A 27078-nucleotide genomic window follows, 5' to 3' on the forward strand; every position below is an offset into this window, starting at 1 on the left:
TTATATATACATGCTTTTACCTGTGTTTTATATATACATGCATTTTCCTGTGTTTTATATATACATGCATTTCCCTGTGTTTTATATATACATGCATTTCCCTGTGTTTTATATATACATGCTTTTACCTGTGTTTTATATATACATGCATTTCCCTGTGTTTTATATATACATGCATTTCCCTGTGTTTTATATATACATGCTTTTACCTGTGTTTTATATATACATGCTTTTACCTGTGTTTTATATATACATGCATTTCCCTGTGTTTTATATATACATGCATTTCCCTGTGTTTTATATATACATGCTTTTACCTGTGTTTTATATATACATGCATTTTCCTGTGTTTTATATATACATGCATTTCCCTGTGTTTTATATATACATGCATTTCCCTGTGTTTTATATATACATGCTTTTACCTGTGTTTTATATATACATGCATTTCCCTGTGTTTTATATATACATGCATTTCCCTGTGTTTTATATATACATGCATTTCCCTGTGTTTTATATATACATGCTTTTACCTGTGTTTTATATATACATGCTTTTCCCTGTGTTTTATATATACATGCATTTCCCTGTGTTTTATATATACATGCATTTCCCTGTGTTTTATATATACATGCATTTCCCTGTGTTTTATATATACATGCTTTTACCTGTGTTTTATATATACATGCTTTTCCCTGTGTTTTATATATACATGCATTTCCCTGTGTTTTATATATACATGCTTTTACCTGTGTTTTATATATACATGCTTTTACCTGTGTTTTATATATACATGCATTTTCCTGTGTTTTATATATACATGCTTTTACCTGTGTTTTATATATACATGCATTTCCCTGTGTTTTATATATACATGCTTTTACCTGTGTTTTATATATACATGCATTTCCCCTGTGTTTTATATATACATGCATTTCCCCTGTGTTTTATAAATACATGCTTTTACCTGTGTTTTATATATACATGCTTTTACCTGTGTTTTATATATACATGCTTTCACCTGTGTTTTATATATACATGCATTTCCCTGTGTTTTATATATACATGCATTTCCCTGTGTTTTATATATACATGCATTTCCCTGTGTTTTATATATACATGCATTTCCCTGTGTTTTATATATACATGCTTTTACCTGTGTTTTATATATACATGCATTTTCCTGTGTTTTATATATACATGCATTTTCCTGTGTTTTATATATACATGCTTTTACCTGTGTTTTATATATACATGCTTTTACCTGTGTTTTATATATACATGCTTTTACCTGTGTTTTATATATACATGCATTTCCCTGTGTTTTATATATACATGCATTTCCCTGTGTTTTATATATACATGCTTTTACCTGTGTTTTATATATACATGCATTTTCCTGTGTTTTATATATACATGCATTTCCCTGTGTTTTATATATACATGCATTTCCCTGTGTTTTATATATACATGCTTTTACCTGTGTTTTATATATACATGCATTTCCCTGTGTTTTATATATACATGCATTTCCCTGTGTTTTATATATACATGCATTTCCCTGTGTTTTATATATACATGCTTTTACCTGTGTTTTATATATACATGCTTTTCCCTGTGTTTTATATATACATGCATTTCCCTGTGTTTTATATATACATGCATTTCCCTGTGTTTTATATATACATGCATTTCCCTGTGTTTTATATATACATGCTTTTACCTGTGTTTTATATATACATGCTTTTCCCTGTGTTTTATATATACATGCATTTCCCTGTGTTTTATATATACATGCTTTTACCTGTGTTTTATATATACATGCTTTTACCTGTGTTTTATATATACATGCATTTTCCTGTGTTTTATATATACATGCTTTTACCTGTGTTTTATATATACATGCATTTCCCTGTGTTTTATATATACATGCTTTTACCTGTGTTTTATATATACATGCATTTCCCCTGTGTTTTATATATACATGCATTTCCCCTGTGTTTTATAAATACATGCTTTTACCTGTGTTTTATATATACATGCATTTCCCCTGTGTTTTATATATACATGCTTTTCCCTGTGTTTTATATATACATGCTTTTACCTGTGTTTTATATATACATGCATTTCCCCTGTGTTTTATATATACATGCATTTCCCTGTGTTTTATATATACATGATTTTACCTGTGCTTTATATATACATGCATTTCCACACTATGAGGTTGTACACAATTCTGTAAAATTATGATAATGCCCTTTAGTGTAAGAGCTGTTTGAAAAGGCCGCCTGACATTGCAACCTGTTTTGGTGGGATGGAGATTTGGCCTTCCATGGTGACATCACCATGCAATGAATGAGTTAATAGACCAATAAGAAAGACAGTTCCAGACCTCTCTGCCAATAACAGCTCATGTGCAGTTTTCCCCTTCCCACTCAGACCACTCCCAGACAGTTCTATCAAAATTCTTGCTTGAGAAATTGCCCTTTGCTCAGCTATGAAAAGACAACTGACATTTACTCCTGAGGTACAGACCTGTTGCACCCTCTATAACCACTATGGTTATTATTTGACCCTGCTGGTCATTTATGAACGTTTGAACATCTTGAAGAACAATCTGGCCTTAATGGCCATCTACTCTTATAATTTCCACCCGGCACAGCCAGAAGAGGACTGGCCACCCCTCAGAGCCTGGCTCCTCTCTAGGTTTCTTCCTAGGTTCCTGCCTTTTTATTGCGTCTACATCTGCATTGCTTGCTGTTTGGGGTTTTAGGCTGGGTTTCTGTACAGCACTTTGTGACATCTGCTGATGTAAAAAGGGCTTTATAAATACATTTGATTGATTGATTGAAATTTGATTGCTAAGAAGCTATTTTTGTTTCTTCATGATTGAAAACAATCATAGTAAGGTAATTCATTGTTACCCAGAAATTATTTGATATTGAGATTTATTTTGAAATGGCTGCATTGGACTTTTAAAGGCAATTTTGCCCTCTGCTTGGAATATGTAATGCTTGAGGAATAATCTGTAAACTGGCTGTACGTGTAAACAAGTACCCCTCTTGTTGTAGTGACATTTTGTATTAAACAAATAAATTAAGAAGACATCCTTCTGCAGAGGTGATGCTTTATAATGTTGTTGTGCTGGTGCTGAGTTTGTTGTGGGTTGGATGCCTCTGGTTGGGGCAGTTCTCTCTCACAGGGACACTGACCATTACTAATCACTTCACCTTTGTTTTATTTTGTGTCGTGTAATTTTGTTTGTCTGTTAGCAGCTTGTGTTCACATCAAAGGATAATGACATTGAATGCAGCTGATTAGGATTTGGTGAGGAGCAATGTGCATACGCTTGGCCTAATGGAATGTGAGCGCTACGCCCACCTGTGGAGTAGCCAGTCCCCCATAGTGCCTGGAATGACCTCATTACTATCTCAATCCACACTGGAGACCTCCCCACAGCCCAGTCCAACAGGAGACCAGGGGCCACTCTCACAAATAGAGATTAAGTAATTATCCAAGATAACTGGAGGGGTTGGAGAATGTGATTTTAATTTATTTAATGACACTTCTATAAGTTGATAAGGGATTCATTTCCATAGCAACTCGTCAAGGGTGATCATACCTCGCCTAAAGCAGGTGACCGCAAAAAAATCTTAATAGCTTTGATTCAAAACTTTTGGAGATGTTGAGCTTTATCTGAGTTTCTGTATGCGCTCAGAGCTGATATTCAACCATTGTCTAAATGATACACGTCAGACAAGGGAGATAAAATAAGTCCACACGGTATTGGAACATTGTTGGAACAAGAAAAAGGCAAGTTGATCTATTCAGTAGTTGAACTTTATGTAATATATTCTTGAGGAGGAGAAATTTCGCAAAGCATAATGTTACCTTTGTAGACATATTTGGGAGAAGTTGTTTTTTGTCCATTGGTGTTTTGATGTCTGTAGCAAGATTGTATCAAACAAGCACATATGCTGTTCTCTAGATCTCTGTGGATGTAAAATCCCATCCTAGCAGATTGTATAACCTGACAAAGACAGAAACATTGTAACTCTTTCAAAGTATTCCCCCTGCCACTTCTACAAATGCAATAGAAGCATATTAGGTAACACCAGCCACTAATAAGCACATTTGAATGCTGAACCCAATAAAATTAGTATTAGTAGGTCTAACTAAATGGGTATTAGTAGGTCTAACTAAATGGGTATTAGTAGGTCTAACTAAATGGATATTAGTAGGCCTAACTAAATGGATATTAGAAGGTCTAACTACATGGGTATTAGTAGGTCTAACCAAATGGGTATTAGGGGTGCTAATACCTTCAGACTACACATTACTGATGCAATTGCACTCAAGAGGATGCTAAGACTGCTGTTGGGGAGTGGGACTCTGTATGTCTTCAAAAAATATATATATAATGTATTAACAAGCAACAAACATCATTCCCGATATGTATGTCAAGCAGTAATAAGTTCAATGAGCAGTGTCAATGTGTTTCAATACACTCTCAAATTATACACAGCTCTGATTAGACTATCACATGCGACACTAACACAGCCTCTGCTCACTCTGTGTCTTAGCTCCAAAACACAATGTTTCTACTTGTCCTTTTACACATATCAGTGGGTAACTGGGAAATGTGCAGTTCAAATTGGGTGTTAAACAATGGAAGGGTTAATGAATTGACCTTCTAAAAGCAGAGAACCATTCACACAGACCCAATACCTGTATTTTATATTCCTCTCCTTTGAGATATCCTATATCGTCTGACCACTTTACTTATGAAATAAGTACCTGTGATAATACGCTGGCATGTTTTGGCATGTTTTCAGATGGCCATTGGAAAACATCACAGACGTTACTGCTCTGAAGGAAATATTTCACAGCCTGCTCCAGTAGTGTTATTTCCAATGAAAATGTAACTCTGAATCCATTTACAACACATGAAAGCTCAGCATCTCGCTGTAGTTCATTTGCAAAGTGGATATTAACAAGCATACTGAATATTGCAACAGGAGCACTGAAAATCCATGAATGGAAACAGACAGGGTGCTAAACAGTGCAACCGGATGGGAAATGATTTGTTAGATCTTAAATGCCATAATATTTGATCATTTTACCCCTCCTTTAAAAAGCAAAACATGCTAAGTACTATGATAAAGAAAGCAATGATCATATGGACTTTCCTCAGAGCAACCCAGGGTTGCTTACTTTGAAGTTCATGAGCAGAATTCTGCATGGGAATTTGCAGATGTGGTACCAAACTGCAGTGGTAAATAACAAGTTCACTGTGCCTGCATGAGCAGAACATTCCCATACCATAGCCACACTGTTTGATGCATTCCCTTTGAAGAGTATTATTAATAGGCCTAAGCATGGCCATATACAATATGTTAATACTTCATTTATGTGTAGGAGTGTTATCTCTTGGGCCGCTGAGCTGAGGGGGCTGAGCTCTCAGGAGCAAGGTGCTGCCGCAGATAGGGGTCCGGACGAGGTGACCTACATGAGCCCAGGGGCTGCAGAGGGGCCGGGAAGGGCCGGCGTCCAGTGAGGGTTGTCCTGCCGGATGGAGAATATTAAGTGGCTGTGGGTTTGCAGGCATGTGTGCTCTCTCTGGCTCCTTACTTGACAAGAATGATAGCTTTCATTTGAATGCTAAAGCTGCGGCTGTCCTCCCCAAGATGGATGAGGGGTCCCAGCTTCATCCCTCATACAATGGAGAGACCAAATTAAATGGTGGCCAAAAAGATAAAATAAAATTCATAACTTACCATCTTTTTCTCTGTCCTTGAGTTGAAGGTTACTCTGAGTCTCCTGGTGAATGGATAGAGTTAACTGCACTCTGCCAGATATGCAGAACAAGCTAACCTTATTGCTCTTTATATCATTAGTGGTTGTGTATACAGTGAATGTGGAGTCAATATTTTCACCGACTTTGCACTTTATATTCAATACAGTCATTTTTATATGCAGTGCAACAGCGATTTAAGCTTTTCATGCTGCACATTTGTCTTGTATTATACAAGGATTACATTAACCATAGGTAATATTCTGACAGTTTAAATTGGCTTTGAAAGTTCAGACTTCAAATCAAATTTTATTAGTCACATGCGCCAAATACAGCAGGTGTAAACCTTACAGTGAAATGCTTACTTACAAGCCCCTAACCAACAATGCAGTTTAAAACATATGAATAGAATAAGAAATAAAAGTAACAAGTTGTTAAAGAGCAGTAATAAAATAATAATAGCGAAACTGTATACAAGGGGTACCCGTACAGAGTCAATGTGCGGGGGCACTGGTTAATCGAGATAATTGAGGTAATATGTACATGTAGGCAGAGTTATTAAAGTGACTATGCATCGATAATAATAGAGAGTAGCAGCAGCGTAAAAGAGGGGGGAGGTGCAATGCAAATAGTCATTTGATTAGATGTTCAGGAGTCTTACGGCTTGGGGGTAGAAGCTGTTTAGAAGCCCCTTGGACCTAGACTTGGCGCTCCGGTACTACTTGCCGTGTGGTAGCAGAGAGAAGAGTCTATGACAAGGCTGGCTGGAGTCTTCAACAATTTTTGGGGCCTTCCTCTGACACCGCCTGGTATAGAGGTCCTGGATGGCAGGAAGCTTGGCCCCGGTGATGTAATGGGCCGTACGCATTACCCTCTGTAGTGCCTTGTAGTCAGAGGCCGAGTGGTTGCTATACCAGACAGTGATGCAACCCATCAGGATGCTCTCGATGGTGCAGATGTAGAACCTTTTGAGGATGTGAGGACCCATGCCAAATCTTTTCAGTCTCTTGAGGGGGAATAGGTTTTGTCGTTCCCTCTTCATGACTGTCTTGGTGTGCTTGGACCATGTTAGTTTAGTGTGATATGGACACCAAAGAACTTGAAGCTCTCAACCTGCTCCACTACAGCCCCGTCCATGGGAATGGGGACGTGCTCGGTCCTCCATTTCCTGTAGTCCACAATCATCTTCTTTGTCTTGATCACGTTGAGGGAGAGGTTGTTTTCCTGGCACCACCCGGCCAGGTCTCTGACCTCCTCCCTATAGGCTGTCTCGTCGTTGTTGGTGATCAGGCCTACCACTGTTGAGTCATCAGCAAACTTAATGATGGTGTTGGAGTCGTGCCTGGCCGTGCAGTCATGAGTGAACAGGGAGTACAAGAGGGGACTGAGTACGTAACCCTGAGGGGCCCCTGTGTTGAGGATCAGCGTAGCGGGTGTGTTGTTACCTACCCTTATCACCTGGGGACGGCCCATCAGGAAGTCTAGGATCCAGTTGCAGAGGGGAGTGTTTAGTCCCAGGGTGCTTAACTTATTGATGAGCTTTGAGGGCACTATGGTGTTTAACGCTGTGCTGTAGTCAATGAATAGTATTCTCAAATAGGCGTTCCTTTTGTCCAGGTGGGAAAGGGCAGTGTGGAATGCAATAGAGATTGCATCATCTGTGGATCTGTTAGGGCGGTATGGAAATTGGAGTGGGTCTAGGGTTTCTGGGATAATGGTATTGATGTGAGCCTTGACGAGCCTTTCAAAGCACTTCATGGCTACAGATGTGAGTGCTACGATCGGTAGTCATTTAGTTACCTTAGTGTTCTTGGGCACAGGGACAATGGTGGTCTGCTTAAAATGTTTTGATATTACAGACTCGGAGAGGGAGAGGTTGAAAATGTCAGTGAAGAAATTTGCCAGTTGGTCAGCGCATGCTCGCAGTACACGTCCTGGTAATCCGTCTGGCCCTACGGCCTTGTGAATGTTGACCTGTGTGAAGGTCTCACTCACATCGGCTGTGGAGAGCGTGATCACACAGTCGTCCGGAACAGCCGGTGCTCTCGTGGGTGTTTCAGTGTTATTTGCCTCAAAGCGAGCATAGAAGTAGTTTAGCTTATCTGGTAGGCTTATGTCACTGGGTAGCTCTCAGCTGTGCTTCCCTTTGTAGTCTGTAATAGTTTGCAAGCCCTGCCACATCCGACGAGTGTCGAAGCCGGTGTAGTGCGATTCGATCTTAGTCCTGTATTGACACTTTGCATGTTTGATGGTTCGTCGGAGGGCATTGCGGGATTTCTTATAAGCTTCCAGGTTAGAGTCCCACTCCTTGAATGTGGCAGCTCTAGCCTTTAGCTCAGTGATGATGTTGCCTGTAATCCATGGTTTCTGGTTGGGATATGTACGTACGGTCACTGTGGGGACGACGTTCTGAAATTATTCCTTTTAACAAGTTGTTTCTTTTATGTTGGTTTAATGCTCTGGCAAAAGAGATTATGCATTTTAACACAGAGAAGACATGCATTTTAGAACTTAGAATATAATGAGTTTATCAGGCAGTTCAATCGCCTATATATTTCTATCACCAATACAGTTCTGTCACCTATATAGTAATGTCACCTATACAGTTCAATTCACCTATACAGTTCTGTCACCTATACAGTTCAATTCACCTATACAGTTCAATTCACCTATACAGTTCTGTCACCTATATAGTTCTGTCACCTATACAGTTCTGTCACCTATACAGTTCTGCCACCTATACAGTTATGTCACCTATATAGTTCTGTCACCTATATAGTTCTGTCACCTGTACAGTTCTGTCACCTATACAGTTCAATTCACCTATACAGTTCAATTCACCTATACAGTTCTGTCACCTATATAGTTCTGTCACCTATACAGTTCTGTCACCTATACAGTTCTGCCACCTATACAGTTATGTCACCTATATAGTTCTGTCACCTATATAGTTCTGTCACCTGTACAGTTCTGTCACCTATACAGTTCAATTCACCTATACAGTTCAATTCACCTATACAGTTCTGTCACCTACAGTGGGGAGAACAAGTATTTGATACACTGCCGATTTTGCGGGTTTTCCTACTTACAAAGCATGTAGAGGTCTGTAATTTTTTTCCAAAAATCCAGAAAATCACATTGTATGATTTTTAGGTGACAGAATGCTTTTTTGCATTTTATTGCATGACATAAGTATTTGATCCCCTACCAACCAGTAAGAATTACGGCTCTCACAGACCTGTTAGTTTTTCTTTAAGAAACCCTCCTGTTCTCCACTCATTACCTGTATTAACTGCACCTGTTTGAACTCATTACCTGTATAAAAGACACCTGTCCACACACTCAATCAAACAGACTCCAACCTCTCCACAATGGCCAAGACCAGAGAGCTGTGTAAGGACATCAGGGATAAAATTGTAGACCTGCACAAGGCTGGGATGGGCTACAAGACAATAGGCAAGCAGCTTGGTGAGAAGGCAACAACTGTTGGCGCAATTATTAGAAAATGGAAGAAGTTCAAGATGACGGTCAATCACCCTAGGTCTGGGGCTCCATGCAAGATCTCACCTCGTGGGGCATCAATGATCATGAGGAAGGTGAGGGATCAGCCCAGAACTATACAGCAGGACCTGGTCAATGACCTGAAGAGAGCTGAGACAACAGTCTCAAAGAAAACCATTAGTAACACACTACGCCCTCATGGATTAAAATCCTGCAGCGCTCGCAAGGTCCCCCAGCTCAAGCCAGCGCATGTCCAGACCCGTCTGAAGTTTGCCAATGACCATCTGGATGATCCAGAGGAGGAATGGGAGAAGGTCATGTGGTCTGATGAGACAAAAATAGTGATTTTTGGTCTAAACTCCACTCGCCGTGTTTGGAGGAAGAAGAAGAATGAGTACAACCCCAAGAACACCATCCCAACCATGAAGCATGGAGGTGGAAACATCATTCTTTGAGGATGCTTTTCTGCAAAGGGGACAGGATGACTGCACCGTTTTGAGGGGAGGATGGATGGGGCCATGTATCGCGAGATCTTGGCCAACAACCTCCTTCCCTCAGTAAGAGCATTGAAGATGGGTCGTGGCTGGGTCTTCCATCATGACAACGACCCGAAACACACAGCCAGGGCAACTAAGGAGTGGCTCCGTAAGAAGCATCTCAAGGACCTGGAGTGGCCTAGCCAGTCTCCAGACCTGAACCCAATAAAAAATCTTTGGAGGGAGCTGAAAGTCCGTATTGCCCAGCGACAGCCCCGAAACCTGAAGGATCTGGAGAAGGTCGTACGGAGGAGTGGGCCAAAATCCCTGCTGCAGTGTGTGCAAACCTGGTCAAGAACTACAGGAAACGTATGATCTCTGTAATTGCAAACAAAGGTTTCTGTACCAAATATTTAGTTCTGCATTTCTGATGTATCAAATACTTATGTCATGCAATAAAATGCAAATTAATTACTTAAAAATCATACAATGTGATTTTCTGGATTTTTGTTTTAGATTCCGTCTCTCACAGTTGAAGTGTACCTATGATAAAATTTACAGACCTCCACATGCTTTGTAAGTTGGAAAACCTGCAAAATCGGCAGTGTATCAAATACTTGTTCTCCCCCCTGTACACAGTTCTGTCACCTATACAGTTTTGTCACCTATATAGTTCTGTCACCTATACAGTTCTATCACCTATACAGTTCTGTCACCTATACAGTTCTGTCACCTATACAGTTCTGTCACCTATAAAGTTATGTCACCTATATAGTTATGTCACCTATACAGTTCTGTCACCTATAAAGTTATGTCACCTATACAGTTCTGTCACCTATACAGTTCTGTCACCTATACAGTTCTGTCACCTATATAGTTCTGTCACCTATACAGTTCTGTCACCTATAAAGTTCTGTCACCTATATAGTTATGTCACCTATACAGTTCTGTCACCTATACAGTTCAATTCACCTATACAGTTCAATTCACCTATACAGTTCAATTCACCTATACAGTTCTGTCACCTATACAGTTCTGTCACCTATACAGTTCTGTCACCTATATAGTTCTGTCACCTATGCAGTTCTGTCACCTATACAGTTCAATTAACCTATACAGTTCTGTCACCTATATACAGTGCCTTGCGAAAGTATTCGGCCCCCTTGAACTTTGCGACCTTTTGCCACATATCAGGCTGCAAACATAAAGATATAAAACTGTATTTTTTTGTGAAGAATCAACAACAAGTGGGACACAATTATGAAGTGTAACGACATTTATTGGATATTTCAAACTTTTTTAACAAATCAAAAACTGAAAAATTGGGCGTGCAAAATTATTCAGCCCCCTTAAGTTAATACTTTGTAGCGCCACCTTTTGCTGCGATTACAGCTGTAAGTCGCTTGGGGTATGTCTCTATCAGTTTTGCACATCGAGAGACTGACATTTTTTCCCATTCCTCCTTGCAAAACAGCCCGAGCTCAGTGAGGTTGGATGGAGAGCATTTGTGAACAGCAGTTTTCAGTTCTTTCCACAGATTCTCGATTGGATTCAGGTCTGGACTTTGACTTGGCCATTCTAACACCTGGATATGTTTATTTTTTAACCATTCCATTGTAGATTTTGCTTTATGTTTTGGATCATTGTCTTGTTGGAAGACAAATCTCCGTCCCAGTCTCAGGTCTTTTGCAGACTCCATCAGGTTTTCTTCCAGAATGGTCCTGTATTTGGCTCCATCCATCTTCCCATCAATTTTAACCATCTTCCCTGTCCCTGCTGAAGAAAAGCAGGCCCAAACCATGATGCTGCCACCACCATGTTTGACAGTGGGGATGGTGTGTTCAGGGTGATGAGCTGTGTTGCTTTTACGCCAAACATAACGTTTTGCATTGTTGCCAAAAAGTTCAATTTTGGTTTCATCTGACCAGAGCACCTTCTTCCACATGTTTGGTGTGTCTCCCAGGTGACTTGTGGCAAACTTTAAACAACACTTTTTATGGATATATTTAAGAAATGGCTTTCTTCTTGCCACTCTTCCATAAAGGCCAGATTTGTGCAATATACGACTGATTGTTGTCCTATGGACAGAGTCTCCCACCTCAGCTGTAGATCTCTGCAGTTCATCCAGAGTGATCATGGGCCTCTTGGCTGCATCTCTGATCAGTCTTCTCCTTGTATGAGCTGAAAGTTTAGAGGGACGGCCAGGTCTTGGTAGATTTGCAGTGGTCTGATACTCCTTCCATTTCAATATTATCGCTTGCACAGTGCTCCTTGGGATGTTTAAAGCTTGGGAAATCTTTTTGTATCCAAATCCGGCTTTAAACTTCTTCACAACAGTATCTCGGACCTGCCTGGTGTGTTCCTTGTTCTTCATGATGCTCTCTGCGCTTTTAACGGACCTCTGAGACTATCACAGTGCAGGTGCATTTATACGGAGACTTGATTACACACAGGTGGATTGTATTTATCATCATTAGTCATTTAGGTCAACATTGGATCATTCAGAGATCCTCACTGAACTTCTGGAGAGAGTTTGCTGCACTGAAAGTAAAGGGGCTGAATAATTTTGCACGCCCAATTTTTCAGTTTTTGATTTGTTAAAAAACTTTGAAATATCCAATAAATGTCGTTCCACTTCATGATTGTGTCCCACTTGTTGTTGATTCTTCACAAAAAAATACAGTTTTATATCTTTATGTTTGAAGCCTCAAATGTGACAAAAGGTCGCAAAGTTCAAGGGGGCCGAATACTTTCGCAAGGCACTGTAGTTCTGTCACCTATACACCAATACAAGAGTGTGTTATGCTCCCTCAACCTGTAGACATGAGAGTTTGATGTCATAATATTTCACTAAAGATACTCCAGCTGACCCTATACCATGAGGTGCAGCCAGCTTTTAAATACTGTATCTTATATAATGTACATCTGTCAGGGTGTTCTAAAGTACAGGATACATTTCACTGCTCTTAACTAAACTCCAGGATATCAAATCAATTCAGTGCGCTCATATGTTTTTGGAGCATATCTCTAGATGATTTTATGTAATTAATCCACAGAGTTTTTACATTATCAAAGTGGCCCATCATTATTCAGCCCACTGCTGTATTCCATACTCTGCTAACTGTCCTGCTAATACAAGTCTCTTGTGATCTAAAGTGGTTCTAATTTACACATCTTCTACTGTTCTCAGACTGAAATTGTATGTGTGTGTGTGTGTGTGTGTGTGTGTGTGTGTGTGTGTGTGTGTGTGTGTGCACTCAAATCTTTAAAAGATTAAAGATGACATAATCTTGTTTTAGAATGATAAAACTCATTGCTGGGGTTCCCACAGGCTAAGTGATTACAATATATCCTATAATGATATTTGTCAATTATGTTTGTGGAAGAGTTTTGCCGGGACTGAAACAGCTCTATTCTATTTTTATGGATTACTGATCTTGTCAACATTAGTCATTAAGAGAAGCTGTGTAATCTTCAATATGTTTATTTTCTCCCCCCTGTCTGTCCTCTCAATGTGTGTTTTGTTATTTTGCAGCTCTCCTCACAACCAGACCCCCAAAGGTCCTGTTCCCCACTGAGAGACAGGCCAGTGTTATAGATGTCCAACCGGGTAAGTCTTCCCCATGGGGCCAGTGCTAACTCTCTCCTCTCCATAGAGCAGACAAGTGTAATTATAGACTGCAACAGTCAGGGGCTCCTTGCTGCTTTCTTCAAAACACATTTTACTGCAGTGCCTTTTGGCTGGGGATACAGGACCATGGCTATGTCAATATAGTTTTGGAGCTCTGTTTGTTGGAATGTCCTCTACTGTAAAGCAGCTGAGTGATCACCACCACTGCATTCAGATGCCTCAGTCAACCCCATTAAAAGGGGGTGCTGCAATCAGCCAAATATGCCTTAGGGGGAATTTGCTATACATAAATCTGGGGGCTAATAGAAAGTGTAATACATAAGGCAGGCAGAGAGAACAGAACACAGCAGCAACACTGGCATGCAGGATTCCCCTGACCCTCTGTCCATATTTAATGATGTGCTTGTTCTAACCTGGGGGAGGTGCCCGGCCGTCACCAACCTCTCATTCTCCAAACGCTCAGCTCATTCTCCTTACACAATGTACTGTAGCCATTTTAATAGGAGGGCCCAAATCCACTGGGATCAGAGAAAACAACACAATTATTTGAAATCTGTTTACATTACACTCAATTTTAAACATTTTACCAGAACATTCCCACCACATATTCATACTACAGTGTGCTTTCAACACTAACCATGCAAAAAGCCCTGCCTGCGAAATATACAAACACTATTCAAATCTTACTCTGGAGCTCAGTGCCAGTTGACAATAACAAAACAAGTGTGAGGAAGGCATATTTAAGCTGTCGAGTCAGGGTAAATTGTAGGCCATTATTTCACATGCATCAACACAGAGACTGGGAGGAGACAGCTGAAGAGCCAAGGAGAATCTTCTTCCTCTTCTTCTTCTTCTACTTCACCTTTTGGTATTTAAATAATACACTTATCAGCTGGCTCCGAGATGACTGTTGGACGAGCACTCTATTGTCCCGTGCAGTGTCATTTTCCTGCGTTTAATTTGGGATTTTGTTAGCCTAACTTTACAGATATGGTAATTGTCTACTTTAAGTCAAGGTTGTGTTTTAGTGGGTGATTGGCACTTGGAACACCAATTACCCCCAGTGTTCAGTGTTCACTGTTCACTGTTCAGTGATCTTGCTAGAGGCTGTTAGGTTGTTTCTTAAATGATGTGTATTTTTCCCCAGTATCAGAAAAACCCTGTTACCTAAGCATGCATAGTAGCTTTCTGGATACTACACAAACTGGACCTTATGCCTTGCTTTACAACCCAGCCAGGACATTAAATTGCAGTTCTTCCTATTGAACACAGTGACTTTTTCATGTGTCTGAAGGCTCTGTAGGGAACAATAAATATCCTTACCGCGTTACCATTCTCAATCGTTACCTTTCTCTGCTTGGTATTAATATTTCTGATAGGATGAAGAGTCGAGCAGCCCCAACCCAATTAAACTTAATAGAGTTAGCAGTCTGTATAACACAGCATAAATCTCTATCATCCAGCAAGCCCCCTGCTCCCTACAATGGATTTCATACCTTCTGTCACAGACATTCCATCCGTGCGCATCAGGATTTACTGAGTGTCTGGGCATCTGGAGATTTAGCCCCTGTTAACTTAGAATATAATGATGCTACTTGCTCCTACAATATTGTCAACTTCTCTTGATTTATGTTCTTATTATTTTCACATGCTGCAATGGGTACAAGGATTTTTTATTGAGTTTAACTATTTATATGAAAAAAAAGGCTATTTTATGTTAAGCAATTTGTGTGAATGAAGACGAGAGAGGGAACAGGGAATGGGCTGCTTGAAGGAGATGAAGTAATGGTCTCAAGGATCTAGTCTCCCTCTGGGGCACTGGTCATTTACACTGAGCTGGGCACGCTAATAACAAAATTATATGTACAGATTTGTTACCACCAACATTCAGCCATGACTATACCCAGTCTGTTAATGTAATTGTGACATTCTCAGCAAACATGCTTATTTATGTTTCAAGAGACCTAACAGATTGAATGAAGTCCTTTTTCACGTGCGCAATATCACATCCAATCCCCATCTAATCAAATAAAAAATGAGGTTTTAACTGCTTCTCTTCAAATGGGCAAAACAGCAATGCCCCCTTAAAAAGGAAAGGGCTCCCTGACAAGAACCTGTAGCCTCACAAAATTGGTAATTAATTGTTGTGCGGCGGGCACTGTGGTGAGTTCTGGCGGCTGGACCATTAGGCCACAGCTGTCAGTGTTTATTAGCTGAGGAGACACTAAGTGCAGGGAAGATTTAATAGCTCCATAGAAATCAGCTCCCCCGTATCCTTTACACGAGAAGGACCTATTATTATCCCCATGGCGCCTGATTAGCCGCCGGAGCATCTGAGAGGAGTGACACAATAAAGGACTGAGGAGAGGAGAGAGATGCTGTGTGTCTGTGGATCTGCCTACTCTCCATGGACAGCCCCATGCTGTGGAGGGACCCTTCAGCAGAGGAGGACGAGAGGAGAGGCCATATTAAGACACAACTTGTGAGATTACACTCAGGCTTCTGACTGGATGGATCCACTGTGGAGGGGTGGGGAGGGAGAGAGGGGGGAGTGTTAGCACGATATTCCAGGAAAGCACATTATTCATCACAAAAGGGAATATTGTTTTTGCGTTAATGTCATATCACGAGGAAAATCCTCATATAGGTTGTCTTGACATCCGGTGTGCAATAACCCAAAATGGCAGATCATAAATAGCGGTGTTGATTGAACGCCACATTCCTTCATATTCACCTTGATCTAATCACAGGGTCGATGACAAACGGACAGTGTCATCCTCACGTTGGCCATTCCAGTTATGTGGTGGCTTCAGTTCTCCCACAGAGCACGGAGCATGGCTCCAGCATCTCCTGCTTCTGCTTGGCACTTCAGTTTCATCAAATATGTCTCTGTAATGCAGTGTCTGGGTATTTATGCTTGATATAAATACCCCAAGAGTGACAGGAATCATCCCGTTGAGTGCAGAGAGAGCTGGGAATCAGAATGAGTAACAGCAGAGCGATGGCGCTCTGAGAAGGAACATCTCTCTCTCACTATCAATTGTCATCAGAGTTGGTTGCAAGACTCATACATATGTTAATGAGCTGGTTTTGCATCTGAATTGAAGGGAGGGGGAGAGAGAGAGAGGACAGGAACAGAATCCCCCGTGTGTATCTGAGTACTACAGAATCAAGACGTAATACTTAACATTGATAAACCACAGGCTATTATGGCAGTAAAATTAGCTTTGCCTTCAGATCATTGTTTTGGGTGTGTTTGCAGTGTGTTTATTCCCATGTTAGCCTCTAGCAGTGGCTCATTCCTCTGCTTGGAGCTAGAGTATAACCAGAACCCTATATTTAGAATCCTAAATTCCTTTGACACTACTCTCACAATAAAAGGATCCGTATAAAGCCATAGCTTTGTTGATTTGAGTGGGCTTTCTGAATCTGAGGCCCAGCATATTGATGATTCGAGAGTGATTTGTTCAATTGATAATATACTTTTAATGCCAGTTTAACTTTGAAGTTGCCATATGTGGTATATTTTAATTTGTTTCAAACAATGTGTGTAGGCCACAGTAGTATATCAAATGTATGAGGATGTATGAGAAAAAGATGATCAAGCCAAGGAAGAACAAAGACAGCGATCATCATGCATGTTTCATTCCAAAGCCCACATCTACAGTTGCATTTTAATGTCGTTCTGTTTCCCAAAATATACTTGCCAATTAAAGCTGTCACTTTTTTTGTGACTGTTTCAGAAAGGTCTGCTGATTTTCTGTATACAATAGCAAGGCACACAGCAAATTTGCAAGTGTTAAAATCTTGGTTTAAAGGTAAAAGTGATTCTACTGGGGTTAACACCAGTGGGATTGAAATTGACTCCACGTGCACTGAATAAATTAAGTGTTATTTGAATTACAGTGTAATCAACACTGTGTGTGTTGTGTTGTTACTCGGCTGTGTTGTTAGTTCATTTACGTTAACTTAACTCTTTGAGTGAAAAAGACGTGGGAGTGGCCTCATTGTCATTCTTCCCAGAATGCTTTGTTGCAGGTAGATTTTTAGAATAGTTTTAATATATACATGTTTCTGCATGCACAGATGCATATATTATTATTATTACTATACAAAGATAAATAACTTACATTTTTATAAACTAATCCAATCTGTAAGGGGATGAATTTATTAAAGCTGTTACTGAGCTGGTTCTTCCAGTTTAGATGATGTAGGTAGGCTTGGTTATCAAGACCTCCATCAGTCATTCTGAATGCAGGTTGTGGGTGATAAATTATTGCAATTGTTGTATATCCGACAGGAATTACTAATCGCTTTGCATATTGTGACTTGGAGGTCTGATGTGGACCATGAGACAAGATTTCCAGACCACAAAATTGAGGATAAATAGGCCATAAGTAAAGGCCTTATGAAATGTACAATATATGGTCATTAAGGGTTTACTTTGAATTCAAACACATTCACTTGGTAAAGGCTTTAGGACTAGAAGTCATTGAATGCAACAACCATGTCTCTGTCACAAACAAACACAGCCATATCTGTGACATTCACTTGAAAGGCATGCTGGGAAATATGCAAACACGACTTTACAACCTACAATGTTGCCCCTCCCCCCACAAAAATACACCACATGTGTTATTCCCTAACATTAAAAATGTGTAACATCATCAGCTTTAATAAAGTGTTCATTTAAGTTGACATTTGCAACACCCATGGTGTTACGGATCCAACATTCCAACACAGGGGTGTTACTTTGAAAAGTGTTAGTTAAACGATATTTCAGGGGATCTGTGAGTGTTAAAATTCTGATCTCAAATTTGCTGTGCAGCAAGGCATGGACAATAGCCAACAGGATATCACAGTATCATTCTAATTGCAGGGGTAATATTTCAATTGTTTAGCTGTCTTGGTCTTTCTATAATTAAAGATTGCGAAGCTGGTGTATGGAACACCAAGGAGGTCCCATTCCTCATGTCAAAGATAAACTCCACATGGCAGTATGCTAAAATGAAAGCACGTCATCTGAGTGTGACGTATGTTTGTTGTTGTTGAACGCTGTCGAACGCTGAAACCTAAACTTAAGACCTCGGTTTTAAAGCTGACAGTGTTTTTTATATACTTTTATTTTATTTTGAAACCTGGGGCTCTGTTGGGCAAAATTTATGTGAGCGCTGCTGTCTGTCCTGGAATCCTGTCAGATTCCATATAGGGGGAGAGACTCGAAAGCCCAGCTAGCCTAGCTGGCTCGGCTGTCTCAAATGGAGTCCGTTATTGAATGTTTCCAGCATTTCAGAACTGTGTTTACTTTGCTTTAGTCCTGGACAATGTGGACTGCGCTGACTTTCACTGCTTGCGGAGGACTACAGCAGCGAAATGGATACTCTTAGCAAGCAAGTAGCAAACCTACATAACCTACTGGGGAACCCACACCCACCTACTTTTTATTTTACTTCCACCCCAGTAACCGGACGCCACTCTGGTCTGGTGGAAGTTTCACAGCTGTGTCGGCTCTCCACAGCCGACTGGCTGGTGCTAGGCAGGGTTCCATCCCCGACGCGGTCTCCCCCTTCCCTGGAGAACGAAGCTGATCGCGACTCAGCCAACCAGCCAAGGAGGTACGTCACTTGCCGTGAAAGTTGAAGAAGGCATCCTCTGGCAACGGGGGTCTCCATGGAGTTGTTGAGCCTGGAACTTACACAGACCAGAAACAGCTTTGCCGCTTCGTCCTTGGTGGCTTCCCATTCAAGATCAGATTCGGAGGTACCTGCGTCTTCGTCCTGGGCTCTGTCTCCCTCTCTGGTGGCTTCTACCTCAAGTTCAGATCCTCAGAGCTTACTAGACCGTGAGGCTGCTTGAGAGACCGGCCCATTCAACATCACCAGCTTTCATCATTGTGAGAAACATCTCGGTCCCCAAGGCCAATAGGACCTAACAAGGCTGCTTCTGACTGTTCTACCACAGATTTCGGGACCTGACACTGTCATAGTCCATGTGGGGTCAAACGACATCAGGAGTACTAGTTCGGATCATTTGAAAATAGATTACAAAGAACTGATTTTAGCATTAAAAGACTCCAAAAAACGGCCAATATTTTCAGGTATATTTTCATATTTTTCCTCTAAGATCATGTACATTGATGCAGCATTATGACGACTCATTGTTACAATGGTAGGGGTTAACTGAGCTGGGCTGCGGGTGTGAAAGATTCAGCAGACTACTGTAGCTCTAATGGAGTCACTTTTATTGATAACTTTGGCACCTTCTGGAAACAGAAGATACTCTACAGGAATGACGGAGTCCATCCAAATCATCTTGGCTTCTGGACTCTGTCCACGCATTTCAAGGCAACGTTGAAACAATGACTGGTAAATGATCCAAGACCAGCTCAGTTAACCCCTACCATTGTAACAATGAGTCGTCATAATGCTGCATCAATGTACATGATCTTAGAGGCATTGGCAAAATCAATGTAGGTAATTTAATTTATGTACCCCTAATTTGGGGTGACAGGGTAGCCTAGTGGTTAGAGCATTGGACTAGTAACCGAAAGGTTGCAAGTTCAACTCCCCGAGCTGAAAAGGTACAAACAAATCTGTCGTTCTGCCCCTGAACAGGCAGTTAACCCACTGTTCCTAGGCCGTCATTGAAAATAAGAATTTGTTATTAACTGACTTGCCTAGTTAAATAAATGTAACCGAAAGGTTGCAAGTTCAAAACCCCGAGCTGACAAGGTACAAACAAATCTGTCGTTCTGCCCCTGAACAGGCAGTTAACCCACTGTTCCTAGGCCGTCACTGAAAATAAGAATTTGTTATTAACTGACTTGCCTAGTTAAATAAATATTTAAAAAATTGCACCGAATATATCTGTTTATCCTACAGCTATTGTAAGCAGTAATCATGAGCCTATAAACCAGAGTTAGTACTGAGGCGGTGTGCAATAGTAGGAAGACCTCTTTATGCAGCTCACCCTGCATGTAAATAATAGAAAGTCTACTGATAAGCTTCCCAGTAAAGCATTAAAAACAATCAAGCAACCCAGAAAAGTGCTAGAAATAGCCCATATTGTTACTGTTGAAGTCGGAAGTTTACATACACCTTAGCCAAATGCATTTAAACTCAGTTTTTCACAATTCCTGACATTTACTCTTATAAGAATTCACTGTCTTAGGTCAGTTAGGATCACCACTATATTTTAAGAATGTGAGATGTCAGAATAATAGTAGAGAGAATAATTTATTTCAGCTTTTATTTCTTTCATGGGTCAGAAGTTTACGTACACTCAATTAGTATTTGGAAGCATTGCCTTTAAATTGTTTAACGTGGGTCAAACATTTCGGATAGCCTTCCACAAGCTTCCCACAATAAGTTGGGTGATTTTTGGCCCATTCTTCCTGACAGAGCTGGTGTAACTGAGTCAGATTTGTAGGCCTCCTTGCTCGCACACGCTTTTTCAGTTCTGCCCACACATTTTCTATAGGTTTGAGGTCAGGGCTTCGTGATGGCCACTCCAATACCTTGACTTTGTTGTCCTTAAGACATTTTGCCACAACTTTGGACGTATGCTTGGGGTCATTGTCCATTTGGAAGACCCAATTGCGACCAAGCTTTAACTTCCTGACTGATGTCTTAAGATGTTGCTTTAATATATCCACATAATTTTCCCACCTCATGATGCCATGTATTTTGTGAAGTGCACCAGTCCTTCCTGCAGCAAAGCACCCCCACAACATGATGCTGCCACCCCCGTGCTTCACGGTTGGGATGGTGTTCTTCGGCTTGAAAGCATACCCCTTTTTCCTCCAAACATAACGATGGTCATAATGGACAAACAGTTCTATTTTTGTTTCATCAGACCAGAGGACATTTCTCCAAAAAGTACAATCTTTGTCCCCATGTGCAGTTGCAAACCGTAATCTGGTTCTTTTATGGCAGTTTTGGAGCAGTGGCTTCTCCCTTGCTGAGCGGCCTTTCAGGTTATGTCGATATAGGACTTGTTTTACTGTGGATATATTACACCTGTTTCCTCCAGCATCTTCACAAGGTCCTTTGCTGTTGTTCTGGGATTGATTTGCACTTTTCGCATCAAAGTATGTTCATCTCTAGGAGACAGAACGCATCTCTTTCCTGAGAGGTATGACGGCTGCGTGGTCCCATGGTGTTTATACTTGCGTACTATTGCTTGTACAGATGAACGTTGTACCTTCAGGCATTTGGAACTTGGCTGATTTCTTTTGATTTTCCCATGATGTCGAAGTTGATGTCAGAGTTTGAAGGTAGGCCTTGAAATACATTCACAGGTAAACCTCCAATTGACTCAAATGATGTCAATTAGCCTATCAGAAGCTTCTAAAGCCATGACATCATTTTCTGAAATTTTCCAAGCTGTTTAAAGGCACAGTCAACTTAGTGTATGTAAACATCTGACCCGCTGGAATTGTGATACAGTTAATTATAAGTGAAATAATCTGTCTGTAATCAATTGTTGGAAAAATTACTTGTGCCATGCATAACAATAAATTTGTGGAGTGGTTGAAAAACGAGTTTTAATGACTCCAACCTAAGTGTATGTAAACTTCTGACTTCAACTGTATGTAGCCTAAGAAACAATGTCCATGAAGTCAATAACTTGCTTGTAACAGATGACATTCATATTCTAACAATCTCTGAAACTCACTTAGATAATACCTTTGATACAGCGATAGCAATACATGGTTATAACATCTACCGAAAAGACATAAATGCCAACGGAGGTGGTGTTGTGGTCTATATTCAGAACCACATTCCTGTAAAACTTAGAGACAATTTAATGTTAAATAATGTTGAAGTAATATGGCTACAGGTTTATCTGCCTCACCTTAAGCCCATTCTTGTGGGAAGCTGCTATAGACCAAGTGCTAATGGTCAGTATCTGGATAATGTGTGAAATGCTTGATAATGTATGTGATATCAACAGAGAAGTATATTTTCTGTGGGATTTAAATATTGACTGGCTATCCTTAAGCTGCCCACTCATTCTAACTGTAACCAGTGCCTGCATGCTGGATCAGGTTGTCAGTCAACCTACCAGGGTAGTTACAAACAGCACAGGAATTAAATCATCTTTGATAATGCTGCAGATGTTTGCTTTAAAGCAGTATCCAAATCCATAGGATGTAGTGATCACAATATAATAGCCACATCTTGGAAAGGCTGGGCCTAATATAGTGTATAAGAGGTCATACAATAAGTTTTGTTGTGATTCATATGTTGATGATGTAAATTATATTTGCTGGTCTGTGGTGTGTAATGAGAAGCAACCAGAAGCTACACTTGATGAATTTACGAAACTACTTATTCCAGTTACTAATAAGCACACACCCATTAAGAAAATGACTGTAAAAACTGTTAAATCCCCTTGGATTGATGAAGAATTGAAAAATGGTATGGTTGAGAGGGATGAGGCAAAAGGTATGGCAATTAAGTCTGGCAGCCCAACTGATTGGCAAACATATTGCAAATTAATAAATCATGTGACTAAACTAAATCAAAGTCAAAATTAACTGCACTATGAAACAAAGATAAATTATATAAGGAATGATAGTAAAAAGCTTTGGGGCACCTTAAATTAAAAAAAATTGAAAAAAGCTAACTCGGCTCCTTCATTCATTGAATCAGATGGCTCATTCAGATGGCTCATGCCGTAAGCTTTGACCTTTGCATCGGATCATCTCTGCTAGCTAGCTGCTACCGAGTGGATATAGTGGCTAATGCCCCTGCCCCGAAGCTAGCACCTGTTAGCCGTGAGCCAGGCGCATCTCCCGGCAAGCAAGCAAAATTACTACAACTACAATACCTCTTTTGCCATCTGGCCTGAACCTTTTGTTGACATGGCGCCCCGCCGTACCACCACGACTGGTCTGCCAACAGAACTCCATCCGCTGTGCCCTCAACCGGCCTTTGCCGGACGTCGGAGCAGACGCTTCTACTAACCCCAGCCTGCTAACTTTAAACGCTGTGTCTCCCACATGCTAGCTTAGTAACGACTAGCCCGCGGCTTCCTTGTTCCATCTATTGCTGTTCACTGGACCCTATGATCACTTGGCTACATAGCTGATGCATGCTGGACTGTTCATTAACCACGGTACTCCATTTTGTTCATTTTTTTTTTATCTATCGGCCCCAGGCTCGAACTCAGGCCCTATGTGTAGTTAACCGACCCTCTCTGCCCATTCATCGCCATTTTACCTGTTGTTGTTTTAGCTGATTAGCTGTTGTTGTCTTACCCGTTGTTGTTTTAGCTAGCTCCCCCAATCAACACCTGTGATTGCTTTATGCCTCGCTTTATGTCTCTCTTTAATGTCAATATGCCTTGTATACTGTTGTTTAGGGTAGTTATCATTGTTTTATTTTACTGCAGAGCCCCTAGTCCCTCTCAACATGTCTCAGATACCTCCTGTCCCACCTCCGACACATGCGGTGACCTAACCCAGCATAACTAGCGCATCCAGAGATCACTGCCTGGGTTTACCTCCACTATACCCGCACCCCACCATACCCCTATCTGTGCATTATGCCCTGAATCTTGGTTTCATGCATGTTAACATCAGAAGCCTCCTCCCTAAGTTTGTTTTACTCACTGTTTTAGCACACTCAGCCAACCCTGATGTCTTTGCCGTGTCTGAATCCTGGCTTAACATTTTTTTGGGGGAGATTTCCATACCCAACTATAACATTTTCCGTCAAGATAGAACTGCCAAAGGGTGAGGAGTTGCAATCTACTTCAGAGATAGTCTGCAAAGTTCTGTCATACTTTCCAGATCTGTGCCTAAACAGTTTGAGCTTCTAATTTTAAGATTTTAATTTCTAATGTTAATGTATTAATTAATCTCTCCAGAAATAAGTATCTCACTGTTGCCGCCTGTTATAGACCCCCTCAGCTCCCAGCTGTGCCCTAGACACCATATGTGAATTGATTGCCCCCCATCTATCTTCAGAGTTCGTTCTGTTAGGTAACCTAAACTGGGATATGCTTAACACTGCCATCCTACAATCTAAACTAGATGCCCTCAATCTCACACAAATTATCATGGAAACCACCAGGTACAACCCTAAATCTGTAAACATGGGCACCCTCATAGATATTATCCTGACCAATTTGCCCTCCAAATACACCTCGGCTGTTTTCAATCAGGATCTCAGCGATCACTGCTTCATTGCCTGCATCCGCTATGGGTCCGCGGTCAAACGACCACCCCTCATCTCTGTCAAACGCTCCCTAAAACACTTCTGCGAGCAGGCCTTTCTAATCGACCTGACCGGGGTATCCTGGAAGGATATTGACCTCATCCCATCAGTCGAGGATGCCTGGTTGTTCTTTAAAAGTAATGTCCTCAACATCTTCAATAAGCATGCCCCTTTCAAAAATGTAGAACTAAGAACAGATATAGCCCTTGAGGGCAGACCTGACTGCCTGCCATCATGTGGCGGACTGCACTAGCATCAAATTGTCCCCGCAATATGCAACTTTTCAGGGAAGTCAGGAACCAATACACTCAGTCAGTCAGGAAAGCAAAGGCTAGCTTTTTCAAACATAAATCTGCATCCTGTAGCTCTAACCCCAAACAGTTTTGGGACACTGTACAGTCCATAGAGAATAAGAGCACCTCCTCCCAGCTACCCACTGCACTGAGGCTAGGTAACACTGTCACCACCTATAAATCCACGATAATCGAGCTGGCCATGCTTTCCTCCTGGTTACCCCAACATCGGCCAACAGCTCCGTACCCCCCACAGCTATTTGCACAAGCCTCCAAAGCTTCTCCTTCACCCAAATCCAGATAGCAGATGTTCTGAAAGAGCTGCAAAACCTGGACCCGTACAAATTAGCTGGGATAGACAATCTGGACACTCTCTTTCTAAAAATATACGGTGCCATTGTTGCAACTCTCTTTCGTATTGTCCGAGATCCCTAAAGATTGGAAAGCTGCCGCTGTCACCCCCCTCTTGTAGACCCAAAGTGTTACAGACCTATATCCATCCTGCCCTGCCTTTCTGAAGTCTTCAAAAGCCAAGTGAACAAACAGATCACTGACCATTTTGAATCCCACCGTACCTTCTCCGCTGTGCAATCCAGTTTCCGAGCTGGTCATTGGTGCACCTCAGCCACGCTCAAGGTGCAAAACGATATCATAACCGACATGGATAAAAGACAGTAATGTGCAGCCGTCTTCATCGACCTGGCCGAGGCTTTCGACTCTGTCAATCACCATATTCTTATCGGCAGACTCAATAGCCTTGGTTTCTCAAATGACTGCCTCGCCTGGTTCACCAACTACTTCTCAGATAGAGTTCAGTGTGTCAAATCGGGGGGCCTGTTGTCCGGACCTCTTTCAGTTTCTATGGGGGTACCACAGGGTTCAATTCTCGGGCCGACTCTTTTCTCTGTATGATTCCCTGATCCACCTCTACTCAGACGACACCATTCTGTATACATCTGGCCCTTCTTTGGACACTGTGTTAACTATCCTCCAAACGAGCTACAATGCCATACAACACTCCTTCCGTGGCCTCCAACTGCTCTTAAACGCTAGTAAAACCAAAAGCATGCTTTTCAACCGTTTGCTGCCCGCACCCGCCCGCCCGATTAGCATCACTACTCTGGACGGTTCTGACTTAGAATATGTGGACAACTACAAATACCTAGGTGTCTGGCTAGACTGTAAACTCTCCTTCCAGACTCAAATTAAGCATCTCCAATCCAAAATTAAATCTAGTATTGGCTTCATATTTTGCAACAAAACCTTCTTCACTCACGTCGCCAAACATACCCTCGTAAAACTGACTAAACTAAAACTATCCTACCGATCCTTGACTTCGGTGATGTCATATACAAAATAGCTTCCAATACTCTACTCAGCAAACTGGATGCAGTCTATCACAGTGCCATCAGTTTTGTCACCAAAGCCCCTTATACCACGCTGTGACCTGTATATCTAGTTGGCTGGCCCTCGTTATGTATTCGTTGCCAGACCCACTGGCTCCAGGTCATCTATAAGCCTATGCTAGGTAAAGCTCTGCCTTATTTTAGCTCACTGGTCACGATAACAACACCCACCCGTAGCACTCACTCCAGCAGGTATATCTCACTGGTCATCCCCAAAGCCAACACCTCCTTTGTCCGCCTTTCCTTCCTGTTCTCTGCTGCAAATGACTGAAATTAATTGCAAAAATCGCTGAAGCTGGAGACTTACATTTCCCTCACTAACATTAAAAATCTGTTATCTGAGCAGCTAACCGATCGCTGCAGCTGTACATAGGCCATCTGTAAATAGCCCACCCAATCTACCTACCTCATCCCCATATTGTTTTTATTTACTTTTCTGCTCTTTTGCACACTAGTATATCCACTTGCACATCATCATCTGCTCATCTATCACTCCAGTGTTACTTTGCTAAATTGTAATTACTTCACTATTATGGCCTATTTATTGTCTTACCTCCTCACCCTATTTGCACACACTGTATATAGACTATCCTTTTTTTCTATTGTGTTATTGACCGTACGTTTGTTTATTCCATGTGTAACTCTGTGTTGTTGTTTGTGTCGCACTGCTTTGCTTTAACTTGTTCTCAACTAGCCTACCTGGTTAAATAAAGGTGAAATATATATATATATATATATATATATATATATAT

General features: G+C 41.1%; 1 protein-coding gene across 1 annotated transcript in view; it reads left to right on the forward strand.

Moving 5' to 3' along the window:
* Positions 1–27078, forward strand: part of LOC110504767 (X-linked interleukin-1 receptor accessory protein-like 2) — a 432915-nt gene that overhangs the window by 332550 nt on the left and 73287 nt on the right. Inside the window, exon 6 of the mRNA XM_021583579.2 lies at positions 13307–13381. Coding sequence (XP_021439254.1) covers positions 13307–13381 — 75 coding nt within the window. The remainder of the gene's footprint in view (positions 1–13306; positions 13382–27078) is intronic.

Source organism: Oncorhynchus mykiss, chromosome 31, assembly GCF_013265735.2.
Source record: "Oncorhynchus mykiss isolate Arlee chromosome 31, USDA_OmykA_1.1, whole genome shotgun sequence".
NCBI classification, from domain to species: Eukaryota; Metazoa; Chordata; class Actinopteri; order Salmoniformes; family Salmonidae; genus Oncorhynchus; species Oncorhynchus mykiss.